Source organism: Lepidochelys kempii, chromosome 1, assembly GCF_965140265.1.
Source record: "Lepidochelys kempii isolate rLepKem1 chromosome 1, rLepKem1.hap2, whole genome shotgun sequence".
Lineage (NCBI taxonomy): Eukaryota > Metazoa > Chordata > Testudines > Cheloniidae > Lepidochelys > Lepidochelys kempii.
The window spans coordinates 186,002,363-186,019,333 of NC_133256.1; the positions used below are offsets into that span (position 1 = coordinate 186,002,363).

Genomic DNA, 16,971 nt, shown 5'->3' on the forward strand with positions numbered 1-16,971 from the left:
TGCTCTCTCCAGTGAAGAAGCTGTTATCTGTGAAAACAAGCCAGGCTGCCGAGGTAGCACTGTGGCTGCTCTGCAGTTCTCTAGTGTCAGATTGGCTAGGAAAGGACAAGTGTGTTTGAAGAGGTTGAGGCCCGAACACAGAAGGTGTTGAACTACACCCCACTGGCCGACACCCTGAGAGCCCAGGGCTATAAGGTCCAGATACATGCCCTGATCGTGGAAGCTCTGGGCGCATGGGACCCCCACAACGAGCTGGTACTGAGAGCATGCGGAGTTGGTCAATGCTACGCCTGGCTCATGAAATAGCTCATGGTGTCCGACACCATCAGGTGGTCCAGAGACATCTACATTGAAGACATAAGGGGACACCACCAGTAGCAGTTTGAGTAACCGAGACCACTGACCAGGGAAATAACCCACTTCCTTCCCTGACAAACCAAGGGACACACCCCACCCATGTACTTATTCTCTACACCAATACTGACTTGGACTCCTAATACATTCCATGGGTGGCATACCCGAGCCCAGTTATCCACTGATGCTTTAAAAACTCTTACACCCCAAATCTGGATCTATGCTGGTTATATAATATGTATGTACCTCATGAACCTTGTAACCAATACTTGCAGTCCCCCATAACCCAAGCCCGACCCCAGCTGTACAGTACCTTCCCTCTTATCTTGTGTATAAATTTGGTTTTAAACATTAACTTTAATAAAATTCCTTCATCCTTACAGTTCATGATCTGCTATTGATTTGTTACTGTTTTAAGACCTAAACAATGAAAAACACTAAAACTTGAAGGCAGGTGGTCAGTGTGGAGCAAGCTGGGGTGCAGCAAGATGAGTGGAAATGGCAGAGACTGGACATAGTGGGGTGGGTGGGCACTGGGGCAGTATTGCTCAGCCCATGAGTGAGTTCCCCAAAAGCCTGAGGCTGACATAAAATTAATGAGATTGTTAAAATAAATTTGAAGGGTGGTATTTGTCTGCTGGTTTTTGAGCCCCTAAGCTCTTCTCTACAACAGTGAGGGCTAGAAGCATTAAATAAATAAAGAAAGAAAGAGCTCAGGTGCTTGTAAAATCACATGACTCCAGACTTTGGGGCTTTAAGAACCACACCCATTAAGAGTGAGCAGCCCTGGTGGCTTGGCCGGGAAGGCGAGGGGTGGGCGCGCAGAGCTGGCACAGGCGCTGGGGCTAGGGCTGAGGCGCGGTGCAGCCCGTCACACCAGTACGGCCTGGGCTACATAAGTCACAGTCCGCCAGCAACTGGGGAACATCCCCGGCATCCCCTTGCACCCGCTCAGCGTCACGTGTTCCACGGAGGGGCGGGGCGAAGCGGGGAAAAGCGGGGCCAAGGCAACGACCCTCCTCTTTCTGGTAGGGCGCTCCTCTAGTGAATGACAAACCAACTCGCCAATCAAGTAGCCGCATCGGACACGCGGGGCGGGACCAGACAAGGGCGGTGGGCGGGACGCGGGAGGCGTACGCGATTGACGGCTCCTCCGTCCCATCTCCTGGCGGGGAGCCCCTTTCCCCGCCCACCGTCCGGCCCGAAGGGGCGGGGCTGCGCCGGGGGCCGGGACAATGGGGGCACGGGGAGGCGGCGGCAGGAAAATGGCAGCGGCAGCAGGAGGCGGCGCGGGGCGGCCGGTGGCGGCTCCGGCGCTGATGCTGGCGGCGGCGGCGGCCGCTCTGGGCTTCCGTGAGTGCAGGGGCCGGCGGGGGGGGGGGTTCCCCTGGAGCGGGCGGGGTGACCCGGGAGCCCTGGGCGGGGCGGCGCCTGGGCTGGAGACCCGCAAAGCGCCGCTCTCGGGGGCTCCGCGGCAGCGGGCGTGTCCTGGGCCCGTGGCCGCTCGCCGGCCGTGGGGGCCGCCCCGGTGCGGCTGGGTGAGAGCAGCTGTGGGGGAAACACGCTCTCCCCGGCCCGGCCCGCCCCACCCTGGCCCCCGACTGCCGCGGGGCTTGGCTAGCGGTGACCAGATTTAAACCCTCTCCAAGGAGGAGCTGTTTTAAAACGTACGTGTCGCTTGCGTGCTTGGACGATATCCCACCCCTGGACCTGAGGGCGGCGGCAACAGTAGCAGCAGCAGCAGAAAGTCCTTGAGGAGCCTGGTCCCCTAGGCTGTGCTGTCTGACTGGGGGCCTTGAGGATTTCCCCTTTACCTGTAGGGACTGGACTGGTGGCCTCCAGCTGGAAGAAGTGGGTAAAGCATTGCGGGGTTCCGGCCAGAGCTAAATTCTGTGTTGTTGCAGCTGCTTCGGAAATGGGGCATCCGGTCCTGGGGTCTGAACTGATATACACCACTGGGCAGAGAGTAGAGGGGGCAGCTGTAAGGATACCAACCTAACCTGGTTAAGAAGGAAACTACTGCTGGGTATAGCCTATCCTGCCAATCCCCCACCATACCTGTTGCTGTTTCCTGGGCATTTCCAAGTGTCCAGTCACTTGGAGAAAATTCTGTGATATTAAAGGGACACTCAAGAGAAACTACTGTTCATACTGTATCTGTTAGCAAGCACTAGGCTGATAACAGCCGTACTGGGTCAGTCCAAGGTCCATCTAGCCCAGTATCCTGTCTTCTGACGGTGGCCAATGCCCGGTGCTTCAGAGGAGATGAACAGAACGGGTAATAATCAAGTGATCCATCCCCTGAAACTCTCACTGTAGTTTCTAAAATCTGATGCGTTTGCTTTTTCAGTTAGGCCCTGCAATGAAACTGACTAATTTGGGTTTCCCCTTTCTTAAATCGTTTTACTTCCTGGTTCTGGAATGGTGCTATCCCAGGTTGGTAGGAATGCTTTTAAATATAAACCAAAACCCTGTCCTACATGGCAAAGAGAAAATCATATGTGGTCTTGGGTAAACTCTGTCCAGAAGGGTATAAACTGTAGAAAATAACTTCCTTGAAAATTTATTTTGATAGTGAAAAGTGCTGGACTGCTCACTCTTGGCAGCGATGTTGTCTATCCACAGAGCAGTGTCCATCTCAAAGGCAGAGATTCCCAAATGGTGGTCTGAGGAACACTTGGCAGTGGACTTGAGGGAGAGCTGCTTAGTCACATGGGGTTGGATCTCCTCTCCTCCATCTGCTCAGTTTAGGGCTAGTTTACACTGGCAACGCTAAAGCGGTGCTGCGGCAGTGCTTTAATGTGCCTTGTGTGGTGACGGCACACAACGAGTGCGGCTCCCAGCGTTGGGGCACTGTTTACACTGGCACTTTACAGCGCTGCAACTTTCTTGCTTAGGGGTGTGAAAAAACACCCCCCTGAGCACAGCAAGTTGCAGTGCTGTTAATTGTCACTGTAGACAGACCCTTAATTGACAGCTTAAAATACACAACTGTTCTGCTAATATTACTTTCATGTAAGGAATTAGCTGTCAGAAGTTAGGCAATCATGAACAGGAGGGGAGACAATACACAATTGCTCAGAGATGTCCTTCATGCAATGGGGAAAACCCTGAAACCTTTAACAGTCCTTGCCCAGAGGCATTCAGCCACCACTTATATCACAGAGTTAACCCTCAAGTTCAGTTTGGGTATTGGGAAGTGAAGTGTTTGTGTGGTGGTAGGTAGCACATTTCTGAAATTTCTGATAACTGCAAGTAGGGAACAAATTGGATGTGTGCCCTGTGCGTGGATGAATTAGCCAATGCAGAAGAAAGGCTGTATGTTTGGCTGACTGCTACCTGTTTTTGTGTGGAGCTGAAACACTGGAATTCACGTGTGGCATGGAGTTTATGCAAAACAGGTTAGAACATCCCTGGAGAACAAGACTCCCTCTAGCTACTAAATCCCACTCTGCAATAGGGTAGTTTCTATTAAGCAGTTTTCTCTTTGTTGTGAGATGACTCATGTGGAGGAGGTGGTAGCTATCAGATGCTTAGCTTTCTTTCACTGCAGAAGTGACACTAATCATTGGTGGTGGTAGTGGCTGAAAGGGAATGCAAAATATCCAATACCAGTCCCCTCTGAAAAACAATCCATCTACTAAAACATCTGGAAAGGCAAACTTGTCTTGTTTCAGAGTAGCAGCCGTGTTAGTCTGTATCCGCAAAAAGAAAAGGAGTTCTTGTGGCATCAAATTTATTTGAGCATAAAGCTTTTGTGAGCTACAGCTCACTTCATCGGATGCATGTAGTGGAAAATACAGTGGGGAGATCTTATATACACAGAGAACATGAAACAATGGGTGTTACCATACACACTGTAACAAGAGTGATCAGGTAAGCTGAGCTATTACCAGCAGGAGAGCGGGGTGGGGGGGAAGGGAGACCTTTTGTAGTGATGATCAAGGTGGGCCATTTCCGGAAGTTGACAAGAATGTCTGAGGAACAATGGTGTGCGGGGGAGAATAAACATGACGAAATAGTATTACTTTGTGTAATGACTCATCCACTCTGTCTTTATTCAAATCTAAGTTAATTGTATCCAGTTTGCAAATGAATTCCAATTCAGCAGTCTCTCCTTGGAGTCTGTTTTTGAATTTTTTTTGTTGAAGAATTGCCACTTTTAGGTCTGTAATCGAGTGACCAAAGAGATTGAAGTGTTCTCCGACTTGTTTTTGAATGTTATAATTCTTGTTGCCTGATTTGTGTCCATTTATTCTTTGACACAGAGACTGTCCAGTTTGACCAATGTACATGGCAGAGGGGCATTGCTGGCACATGGGGGCATATGTCACATTGGTAGATGTGCAGGTGAACGAGCCTCTGATAGTGTGGCTGATGTGATTAGGCCCTATGATGGTGTCCCCTGAATAGATATGTGGACACAGTTGGCAACGGGCTTTGTTGCAAGGACAGGTTAGTGGTTCTGTTGTGTGGTGTGTGGTTGCTGGTGAGTATTTGCTTCAGGTTGGGGGGCTGTCTGTAAGCAAGGACTGGCCTGTCTCCCAAGATCTGTGAGAGTGATGGGTCGTCCTTTAGGATAGGTTGTAGATCCTTGATGATTCGTTGGAGAGGTTTTAGTTGGGGTTTGACGGTGAGGCTCGTGGCGTTCTATTATTTTCTTTGTTGGACCTGTCCTGTAGTAGGTGACTCCTGGGTACTCTTCTGGCTCTGTCAATTTGTTTCTTCACTTCAGCAGGTGGGTATTGTAGTTGTAAGAATGCTTGATAGAGATCTTGTAGATGTTTGTCTCTGTCTGAGGGATTGGAGCAAATGTGGTTGTATCATAGAGCTTGGCTGTAGACAATGGATTGTGTGGTGTGGTCTGGATGAAAGCTGGAGGCATGTAGGTAAGCATAGAGGTCAGTAGGTTTCCGGAATAAGGTGGTGGTTATGTGACCATCACTTATTAGTACCGTAGTGTCCAGGAAGTGGATCTCTTGCGTGGGCTGGTCCAGGCTGAGGTTGATGATGGGATACAAATTGTTGAAATCATGGTGAAATTCCTCAAGGGCTTATTTTCCATGGGTCCAGATGACGATATCATCAATGTAGTGCAAGTAGAGGAGGGGCATTAGGGGACAAGAGCTGAGGAAGTATTGTTCTAAGTCAGCCATAAAAATGTTGGCATACTGTGGGGCCATGCGGGTATCCATAGCAGTGCTGCTGATTTGAAGGTATTCTTTGTCCCCAAATGTGAAATAGTTATGTGTGAGGACAAAGTTCAGCCACCAAGTTTGCCATGACATTATGGGGGATACTGTACCTGACGGCTTGTAGTCCATCTTTGTGTGGAATGTTGGTGTAGAGGGCTTCTACATCCATAGTGGCCAGGATGGTGTTTTCAGGAAGATCACCGATGGATTGTAGTTTCCTCAGGAAGTCAGTGGTGTCTCGAAGATAGCTGGGAGTGCTGGTAGCGTCGGGCCTGAGGAGGGAGTCTACATAGCCAGACAATCCTGCTGTCACGTTGCCAATGTCTGAGATTAGGCATGGTGTTGAGCAGGAGTGCTGACTGGCAGAGTAGCTGATATGGGGTGTTACAAAGAGTCTCAGTCTTATAGATAGATGAGCACTCTCACTGCCCTTTGTAAGCACTGTTGATGTGAACTGGAAGGTTCCTAGTTCACATAGTTGTAGTGCTACCTTAAGGCAAACTAGGTACCTTTTATATTGCACCAGCAAGGTTAGTGCACGGCACATAAGCATGCTTCCTGATTCATGCCCTCATAGACCACAGAGCTGTGTTGACAAGTCTGTGGGGTAGGAGCAAGGCCACAATGAATGCCCACCCCTTGCCCCCCTTGGCCACAGCTGGGGAGGGGGAAGAGGTGTAATTGAAAGTGATACCACCAATAACTCATTGCCCCTCGGGTTGAGAACCCTGAATCCACCACTTAATTACGTATTTTAATGTAGAGAAAATAAGTCTTCAAAATGTTGTTTTCCTATTCTTGTTGTGACTGGCTTAGATTCTGCCCCACAGCATAATTACAAGGCTTTATATACACTATACAGAGTTAGTTGTGTTGCTAGCCTATGTGCCTATTGAATACATGCAATCCATAGAAGAATTCATCTCATTTTGGAAGGTCAGTGGGTCCCCTGCCATATTTCAGAATGTTTGCCTTGAGACAGAGCTCAAAGGAGAGGATACTTAAATTAGTCTTTGAATTTAGGATATTGCCTTTAGGTGGCCTTATGCCCTCATGTTACATAATTCCCCAAATAGCTTCCTCATCTTGGAAGTAAATTACACCCATTATCCTGTACACGGATAGAGTGAGAAATTCCATGCTGGGACTTACTCCCAAGTCAGCAATAGGTAAGAAGGGACTGAAAGCCTGGTTGTGATGCTTTTTTTCTCGGGGGAACACCCTGCACCCCTATGTTCATCCTTCTAATATAATTGTGTGGTATTCAGTGCAAAGTTTGTCATGTTGGGTGTCTTCGGAAGGCTCATGATGCACTGAGCATTGTTATAATAATGTTATAGGTTGTAATTTCATGTATATAGTTGAGGCTGAAAATGTGTCCTCATGGTTTAAAACAAGCCCAGGCAAAGCTCTCCAGGAAGAGAGGGGCAGTTCATACCTCATCAGGGCATGTGTGGGTCAAACCCAGCCCAGCCTCTCAGGAACAAAGGACACTGGCCTAGGCAGCAACAAAGGATCTGTTGGACTCTTGAGTTTGGGATGACGATGAGGTAATGCTCACCTGACCCTGAAGGGTCAGGGGGAGGGGGTGGCAGAGCCAAGAGGGAAGAAAGAACATGATAAAAGGGAGAGATGTTTGCCATGCTCTTCCTCTCTCTTCCACCTCTATCAAAAAACACCACCACCAAGTGACTGAAGTGCTGATCAAAGGGGAGAACCTGGCTGAAGGGTAGCCAGCTAGCCAGTGGTGGGAATCATCTAAGTTGTAAGGGCACTGAAAGTGTTAAGATCAGCTTAGAATGTGTTTTGCTTTTATTTCATTTGACCAAATCTGACTTGTGATAATAAGTCAAAGCACTTCAAATTTATCTTTTGTAGTTAATCAATTTGTTTGTTCTACCTAAGGCAGTGCGTTTGGTTTGAAGCATGCCAGAGACTCCACTTGGGATAACGAGCCTCGTACATATCAATTTTTTGGTTAAATTAATGAACTTATATAAGCTTGCAGCGTCCAGCAGGCATAACTGGACACTGCAAGAAGAAGATTCCTAGGGTTGTATCTGGGACTGGAGATATTGGCTAGTATCATTTGGTTGCACAATCCAAGCAGCGGCTGGCCAAGAGTGCTCCCTCATGTAACTGGGAGCTTACATGCTAGAAGCTGTGCGTGAACAGCCCGGGAGTGGGGGTTCTCACAGCAGAGCAGGGTAAGGCTGGCTCCCAGAGTCGAGGATTGGAGCGACCTAGCAGATCACTGGTTCAGATAACACCAGGGGAACGTCAGACTGGTCTAGTCATGTCAGCCTGAGGCCTGGTGTGGAAAAATCCACACTCCTGACCAACATAGCTAGGTCAGCCTCATATTCAAGTGGAGACCAGGCCTCGGGCTATGTACCAAGCTTGCCCTTCTGGAAAAAGGGTAGAGTTGAGACTTGAGAATGTTTGTTTGCAAAATTGAGAGAACGTGCACTAGGAGTGGAAAGCATTCTCCACTTAGTCACACCAAGTTCTTTGACACAGTAGGACCAAAGTGAATATTGCAAACCAAGAGCTGTAAATCGAGTAAAAGTCAAAGTGCAAGGAGCAGCAGAAATAACTGACTGCAACAATGGTTTTAAAAGCGGCAATGCAGTAGGGAGGAAAGCTGATTTAAAAAACAAAGTAAGTCGAGGGCCTGAAGAGCTCTGTATAGCTCCAAAGCTTGTCTTTCACCAACAAAAGTTGGTCCAATAGAAGATACTACCTCATCCCGTTTGCCTCTCTTTATCAGTCTTGACTTTTTTTTAAACAGTAGTCCAAAATAGGACAATACAAGAAAGGTTCCTAAAGTTTCTCCTTGAAACACAGCAAAATCCTTCCTCATGAAGGAGAAATGTAAACTACTTAAAATTAACTCAGAGTGAGGGAGTCTGCCTACAAATACCAACATTTGGCAGATCTATTAAAGAAATTTTTTTTCTGGAATTGGATATATTGGAATTGAGTTTTAAATAATTGAGTCCCTAAAAACTGAATCTGTATCAGTTTGAGCATGTGCTTACTAGCCAGATGTTTCAAGAACCAGGGCTGGGTTTGCGGGGAATTTAAGACTGCAGATGTTTGCAGGTCTCTGCCACTGGCTGGGAGAAAAACCCTCATCCAGTTGAGCATCTGTTGCGAACACGTGTTCAACTGAACTGATGTTAGCAATGTTGGGAACCCTGGAGTAGGCAATCCAGCAACTGCTGATAGTTTGCAGCATCATGTTGACAAAACTTGCAGTGAGCAAGGTTAGATGATCCTGTGCTGAAGACTGTACCAGCAGCCAGTGGGGTGTGTACACTAAGGTCCCAGATGTTGCTAACTCCAGTTCAGAAGTAGAATTAGCAAAGTTGGAATTTTTTCAAAAGTTTCCTTAGTGTAGACAAGGCAATAAAAGCCTAAAAAGTTCCACCATCTATTGTCTTGTATCTAGAGTATACAAGAGACTAAAGTCTACAAGCTTACAAGATAATGCCATTCCTCAAGTCTAGATAAGCATGGAAAATGTATTTCTTTAATAATAAATTACATGCACACATGAAGAGCCACAGGTCAGGTTTGTGGCACTTTTCCTGGAAATCTGCCTCCCTGTGAAATTAATGTTGCACACCTTATTTTTCAATTGCACAATAGACTTGAAAATGTGCCATACACACACCTAAAGGCTGTGGAAGGAAAGTTGCCCCTGTGCTACTGAAGTAACTGTCTTCTCCCAGTTTGAACCACAGAAAAAAAACTTGTACAGTGTATGAAACGTACTGTCCAGGTAACTTCTCCTTTTGCTATGTCCAAGCAAACTTGAAACCTCTCTCCTTCCCTCCCCTCCCCCCCCCCCCCCCCGTACTTTTCTAGCACAGATGATCAAATGCAATGTGCATGCTTTGCTACACTGGCCTGTGGGATTTAAACCTTAAGATGTGTGTGCAGCCCTCATATCAGGGGTCGGCAGCCTTTCAGAAGTGGTGTGCTGAGTCTTCATTTATTCACTCTAATTTAAGGTTTTGCGTGTCATTAATACATTTTAATGTTTTTAGAAGGTCTCTTTCTATAAGTCTATAATATATAACTAAACTATTGTTTTATGTAAAGTAAATAAGGTTTTAAAAATGTTTAAGAAGCTTCATTTAAAATTAAATTAAAATACAGAGCCCTCCGGACTGGTGGCCAGGACCCAAGCAGCGTGAGTGCCATTGAAAATCAGCTTGTGTGACACAGGTTGCCTACCCCTGCCCTATATATGACAGGGTCCAGTATGCAATGCTCCATCTTGATCAGAATAATTTGTTACTTTGGCATTTAGTCTTCACTGGCTTCCCTGGTATATTAAGGATTGAGGGTAGCTGCAGTGTGTGCTCCATCTCATGCAAACTTGATACAGCTTTTGGGTCCTTTTCCAGCTCTCAAGATTTTACTGGGGCAAAGATTGGTCAGTGAAGCAGAATGGAGTAAGAGGCTTCTTAGAACAAGGACCCTTGCCAGTAAGTGTCTCAGCAGCCTAGAGATAAAGGTGGGACTTCAGGACACTTGTAAAATGCCCAAAGCTGTATCAAGTGGGTATATTTTCACCCTTCTGATTTTACAATGGCAGTATGCCATAATGCCATTCTTTGACATACTTTTTTATTTTTAACTGGACATATCTCAAGCAATATTGTTGCTTAATTGTGGTGGTATGGGGAGTGTCCCCCAGGGGAAAAGAATTGAATGTATGGTAATCATAGTTTGATATACAACTTATTAGAGGTGGGCTGGTTGGGTTTTTCAACTCGCACTTACAGTCTTAAGCAAAAGAGGAATAAAGTTCTTGGTTTATATAAAACATAGAAAATAAAGTGTGGTAACTGTTTCCTTTCCTGTTCTGCCTTAGCAGTGACTCCTTAATTACACATGGGAAGGTGTAAAGACCCAAAAACTCCAATGACTCCCCATTTTTTTGGTTAAAAACTGCCTTCTATGGAATTGTTTCATTTGCACTCCCTAAGTCCACCTTACGAATTTTCTCTCTGTTCCTCTTTCTACTCACACTTTATCATCAGTCTCTTCTCTCTTCCTTTATGGTCCAGCAGTTGCTGTTGTCAATGCAAGAGAAGTGTCTTCCTCATTTAGATTGGTTTCATCCCCTAACTTCTCTTGGAAATAAAAAAAAATCTTCAGTTGTGAAACTTTATGAATATGTATTGGTAGGAATGGTCGTGAAGGCAGTCAAAATGAGTCGTTTGTTGCTAACTAGCAAACCTTATAGAGATTCTGTTGGCTGTCTGGATGAGGTGATGACCCTGCAATACCAGGGTAGGATGGAGATTGTGGTGGGGTTTTAAGCACCCAAAATTTAGGCTATGTCTACACTGCACAGCTTTAACTGGCGTGGCTGTATCACTACAGCTGTGCTGCTAAAAGTTGCGCAGTGTAGCCCCTGTTTGTCAGCTCTCCTGCCGACAAAAATCCCCAATGAGCAGCGTTTGTGTTGTTGGCAGGAGAGCGCTCCTGCTGACAAAGCGCTGTTCACACTGGTGCTTGTCACCTGCAAAACTTTTGTCTTTTAGGGTGGGTGTTTGTTTTGTTTTTTCTCCAAACACCTCTGAAAGACAAAAGTTTTGTCCTTCAATTGCCAGTGGAGACATAGCCTTAGTCATCTGACATTTTTTCCTGTTCGGCTGTCTTCACTAGGAAAAAGGTTGTTAAGTCAAGTTAGCTAACTCACTTGATGCCTAATGAAGACAAGGCAGGCTGGAGTCTTCACAAGAATTAGCAGGTTTTGTTAGATTTGATTTTCCTCAGTTTTCACACTTATCAGCAGGCTGAATTAAAACTCCAACCTGAAAATTAGCAGTTTGAATTAAAACTGGAGGAAATCTAAACTTTAACACTACCTGCTGAATCTTGTGAAAACACAAAACCTGCATGTCTTCACGGGGGTGGGAGAGGAAGGTGTGCTCATGAGGAAGAGAGGAGATCTTAACAGCTCAAATCAAGAAGACAAAGCCTCAATGGGTGGTGGGATTACTGGCCCCTGCAGAATTTCACACTAATTACTACACTACTACTTAAACCTACAACTGTCAGCAGGACTTACTCTGGGATGGAGGCTAACCTTGTGATATCACTTCAACACTTCACTTCCATACCTTTACTTGTCCTTTTTATCTTGCTTTATTTCATTACCTTATTAACATCCTATTTACTTAAATCTTTTGACTTTCATTTTAACCTTAATCTTATTTCACTTAATTTTCACACTTATGCTGTGTGAAAGTTATCTCTATCACTTTTTGTATTACCATAGCACCTAGGTGCCTTAGTTATAGACCAGGACCCAATGTGCCAGGCACTGAGCACAGAACAAAGACGGTCCCTGCCTCAACAGTTTACACTCTGAGGCCATGTCTACACTACAGCCTATGTTGGCAAAACATGTGTGTGACTATTCTTAGTGACATAAATTACACCAACATAAGCATTCAGGTGCACAGCACTGTGTCAGTGGAAGAGCGTCTCCCACCGTCATAGTTTATGCTGCTTGCGGAGGTGGTTTTTTTTATGCCAGTGGAGAGCTGCAGCGCTGTATGTATAGACAGAGCTTGTGTATAAGAAGAGACAGATGGGGGAGTACAAGGAAACAATATTGGTCAGCATGATAGGCAGTGCTCTCAACACAGCAATGGTCTCGTTGTTGAATTTTTTGTAGCCATCGTGGCAAAGGAGTTGAAGAGGGATTTGAGAGAGGATCATGGAGTAGGATTGCAGATGTTTACAGGGAGCTCCTAAGTGTGAGGAGTGATGAGGTATGCGGGGGACACAAAGATGCTTGTTTGAAAGTTTAACAAGTGGGTGATGGAGGCTGGCTTCTTGGGCCAAGTGGAGATGGGAGTTGAGAACTTGATAGCAAATGAGAGATGATAGGTAGGGTGGGATTAGGCTGTGGAGGACATTGAAAGTGAAGGTAAGTAGCTTATGGTTGATGTGATAGAGAAGGGAGAGCCAGTGGAGCAATGTAAAGAGCTGGGCTAGGAAAACTCTCTTTGCAGCAGCATTCTGAGTGGATAAGATTGGGGCGAGATTGCATTTGTCAAGGCCAGAGAAAAGGTTATTGCAATAATTGAGAGACATGATGATGAGAGCATAGACGAGAGTTTGGCTGTGTGGATGGATAGGAAAGGCAGTATCTTAGATCTTATGTAGAAAGAATCAATAAAAGTTAGATGGTCTGGATGGCAGGATCTCCTTGGATCATCCTTCCCATCTTCCGTCACTCTGCTTCTACCAATCTTCTGGTTCCTGGCACTCCACTCTTTTTGGCTCTTCCAAGCTCAGTATACCTGTATACAACTTCACCTTTGCTGACAATACCTGGTTCTGCTCCTTTACTGCCATTCTTCTCTCATTTTCCCTCATCCAGACAGCAGTGACACTTAAGCTTTCCCACCCCTGTCACTTCAACCTTCTCTTAAACTGAGTGTCACCCAGTGGATAACAACTTCATGAGAAATGGGAGATGGGGGAAAAAATATATAGAACAGGTTTCTAAGCAAACTACAAGCTTGTTCTGCCACAAGAGCACTTGGTCTAATTGGTTGAAGATTAATAATTTTTAGGGGTCAAAATGAGTAACTTAGCTTGGAAACAGTCTTGGTGGTGAACATCTGTTCTGTAACGCAACTTTACAGTCACGCTGAATAACCTTCCATGCTCTCCCTACTACAGGATGATTGCTGTGGAGCCTGCCTCTGAGAGGCGAGAAAGCCTAGTAACTGATGTAGTCAGTCTGTTAAATCCCTGATAATAGGGTCAGTTATGACCATCTCCAGAGAGGCTTTGTGTCACTGCTGCTTGTACTTTGCCAATGCACCTCTGATAAGTTGGTGTTGTTAACCTACCCAAAGACTGTTTCTAGCTGAGAAAAAGTGGACCTGCACACAGTGGTGTCTGCCTCTTCATAATTATACCTAAGACTTATACTTCCAGAGGAGATGTTCAAGTGCAATTAACTTTACTGGTGATTCTTGTGTCTTGTTTAATGCCAAATAGCAGAGTATGGGGTTCTGTATTTGGTATTTCAACTTCCTCTTTGGGTTTGTCTGTGCCTCCAGACAAACCCTATCTCCTAAATATTGGACTGTGATTCTGCTGATGGTTCTCTTTTTATTTTACTCGGCTTGATTACACCAAATGGAGAAAAAATTATTCTGCAATAGCTATTTTGGTCAATTTTCCCATGTGTAGAAGAGTTTAAACATATTTTCTTGATCTCCAAAGCTATCATTGTAGACACTAGGGTTCTCAGGACAAATTATTTGGTGACCTCAGAGTGCGGCCACCAACTCTTGCTGGTGGCCACTCTCACACTTTTTCCTAAAATACAAATAAACAACAAAAAACAAATAACAATAAAAACAAATAAATTTGCACATACACATGTCCACATCATAGTAATTTATTTAGTGCTGGCTAGTAAGTCTATGAAAAGTGATATCAACAAACATACAAGTATCACTTTTCACAGCAGACTTACTGGCCCCAGCAAGTTTGGGGACAATTTAAGCCCTGGATGGGGGCTTGGGGAAGGCAGCGGGGGGCTGGATCCTGAAGCCTCGTGGCCAGAGCCTGCTACTCCAAGGTTGAAGCCCAAAGCCTGAGCCCCACTACCCTTGCGTAGATGGGGAACTCACTGGCTGCCTGCTCCTCTATTGTGCCCCAGGTGACTCGAGAGGGGGGCAGGGTCCAGCCCCTGCTGGAAGCCCCAGCAACCAACACCAAGGCTGTGCATCGAGGAGCACTAGGGAAGGGGGAGAGGCCACTTCTCTCCCCCCCGCACCCTTCTGAATCACAGCCACTGAGGCTGTGGCTGCAAGAAGAGCCCCTGGTGGCTGCATATGAGAAGTGCTGCACTCGATGGTTGGAGTTGTGGGTGCTGTTTGGAAAAACTGCACTTGTAGCTCTGGCTGGCTCTCTCAACTGCTAGCCTCTGTTTAGGCAAAGATCAGGAAACTGAGTAAGGCACTTTCAAACCACAGTTTTGAGTATAATGGGAACCTGTTCTTCAGCTGACTCTTTCCTTATGGAGAAGGGAAGAGAGGAAAAGAGTTATTGATTTTTACCTACTTCTGTAGGTGCAGTGACTTAAGGGAAGGCAAATTTGGACTAAGTTATCTAATCATTCAGATTGGTACTACACAGTTGGGACCTAATGCGTTTTACTGGCCTCTTAGCTCAATAGGTTGCAGTGGAAGCAAAAAACAGCAAGATTTCTGGAAAATCTAGCTTCCCTGAAGAACTTTGATAGAATTGCTTGGGGGAGTTGTACCATATTGTTCTGCCTGTGAGTGAGCATAATCTCAGAGGGGGTGTGGTTTAGAGACCAGTCTGTTGTTTGGTAGAGCATAACCTATGAGAATGCCAGATATTGGTGCCAAGTTCTACCTTTGGCAGCAGCACTCTAAGTTATTTATCTTTGTGCTGAAGTTGCTGTGTTTCTTGGTAATTTTGGGTTTTACAACATCCATTTATAGATCTGATGCAATCTTGGGACATATTTTACTGGTATAGTTAAACCAATAGAATTCCCTGTGGGGGCACTCTTATTCCAGAATGTTCTGCAACTGTGTCAGAGGCACTGCATGAGGTGACCTGGAGCTCTTTCAGGCTAATGTGACTCCTGACTGTTGCAGGGAGTGATGGGAAGGGATAGCTGAAGGATGGTGTTCTGTATCACAGTCCTCTGATATCTGCTTGGGATTTGAGGATATGGTCATAGATTCAATGAGGCTAGTATCAGGGTTGGCTGGAGACTATAAATGGGAGCTGTCTTTGTTCCTGAGATTAATGCAGGTATGTTGCTGCAGGGTTCAAGTCTGTAAGATCTAATCTTTAGTGAGGTTACAACTTGGGAGACTCTGTAGAATGGTATGATCTAGTGCTGGCTGGCTGTTCATGTAATTCAGGGGGTTATTACCTTCTCCTGGCCTTAACACAGTTCTATCAAAGCATCAGGGTCTGTGGCTAGTGAGAATAAACTATCCATTGTTTGTGATCGGGTCAGCTGGGAATCTTAGTTTGGACCTGAGGAGACAAAGTCCACTTATGAACTAATTGGGAAACCTGGCTTCTGTTCCAGGAGTGAAAGGTGGTTATTATCCAGGTGTACAATAGATCCTCAGATATTAAGCAGGAGTTTTACTAAGTGTGGGCTGAAAGAGAGAGATGAGGCTTTTCTTCACCACACTTCCAAGGGCTATTTATGTACAACAGTGGCTTCTTGGAATAAACAGGTCAGTGCTTACTCCTTCCTATTGGTAGCAATGAATCCTCTGTCCTCTATAAAGGCAATCAATGTCTCAGTGCTGATTTTTCTTCCTACACTAATGTTGAGGGCATCTTGCTTGCTTTTTGCCTGAAGGGGAGATTTGTTCTGTGGTTTGGACTTGAAACAATGGATTGTTTTCTGTTATCATAATATCCACTCCATTAGCAGAAAAATCTTCTTATAGCACTGCAGCTATGTATTCACTTGACTGAATTGTCAGAAGACCTCTTGTGTGTTCAGAAGAAACATTTGGTAGTAGGGACCCAAGGAAAGGAGCATTTCTTGGCCTGTAGTTAGATTATATGTAGGGGAGAAGGGAAGCTCTGACGCAACCTCTTGTTGAAAATCCACCTCTCTTACAGGGCTTTTCTGTTTGTTTGATACAAGGGCTGAGATGACAAGGCAGTCAAACCCTTCCCTGGCCTCTCAAACAAGGTTGTTCTGTAGGAGAATAAATAACTAGCACTTCTAGAGCACTCTACAGACTAACTTATACAGAAGAGGTACTTACTCTAATGAGCCATATGCAGTCTTCAGGGCTTGCTTTAACTTTGAATACCTGCAACAGACTTACCGCCCCTTGTTGTTTTGACTATCCCTATTTAAACCACAACTCATCACCATGATAGCTAGGTGTCTGGACGCTGCCTCAGTTTAAAATATTATCGGTCTTTAATAGAACTGACATGTATAGGCTGTTTTCCAGGCTTGCTGCGTGATGTGATCCAGCTTCCTCTCAGATTAAACTGGGATCTAATGGCAATAACACACACCAGAGTCACTGTTACCAACTTCTCCATTGTAAAATACTCTGAAGCTTACTCTTTTGGAAGTGAGGAGAAGGATGGGGTGACAAAGATTCCAGTCTGTATGACTGGCTGTGCACATCTATCACAGGCTCAGTAACAAGAAATCTTGGTTAAACAGATCCTTTACCTGAAATGCTGTCGGAGTTAAAAGCTTTGGTAATTTTGTAAGTCAAACAATTCGTATGTATTTCGTTGATGATTTATTTAGGACTCCTGCAGAAGTGAGCCAGGGAATGGTAACATTATGCCTTATGGAATTAGGTGGTGCACTTAGACAAAAGGTTAGTTTTTT

At 45.4% G+C, this 16,971-nt stretch overlaps 1 protein-coding gene across 4 annotated transcripts in view; it reads left to right on the forward strand.

Annotated features, from left to right (window-relative positions):
- The first annotated feature begins 1,588 nt into the window (after positions 1 to 1,588).
- Positions 1,589 to 16,971, forward strand: part of LOC140895389 (DDB1- and CUL4-associated factor 6-like) — a 247,260-nt gene continuing 231,877 nt past the window's right edge. For all 4 annotated transcript variants that reach the window (XM_073304939.1, XM_073304947.1, XM_073304957.1 and 1 more), the window contains exon 1: positions 1,589 to 1,707. In XM_073304939.1, coding sequence (XP_073161040.1) covers positions 1,590 to 1,707 — 118 coding nt within the window. In that variant the 5' untranslated portion in view covers position 1,589. The remainder of the gene's footprint in view (positions 1,708 to 16,971) is intronic.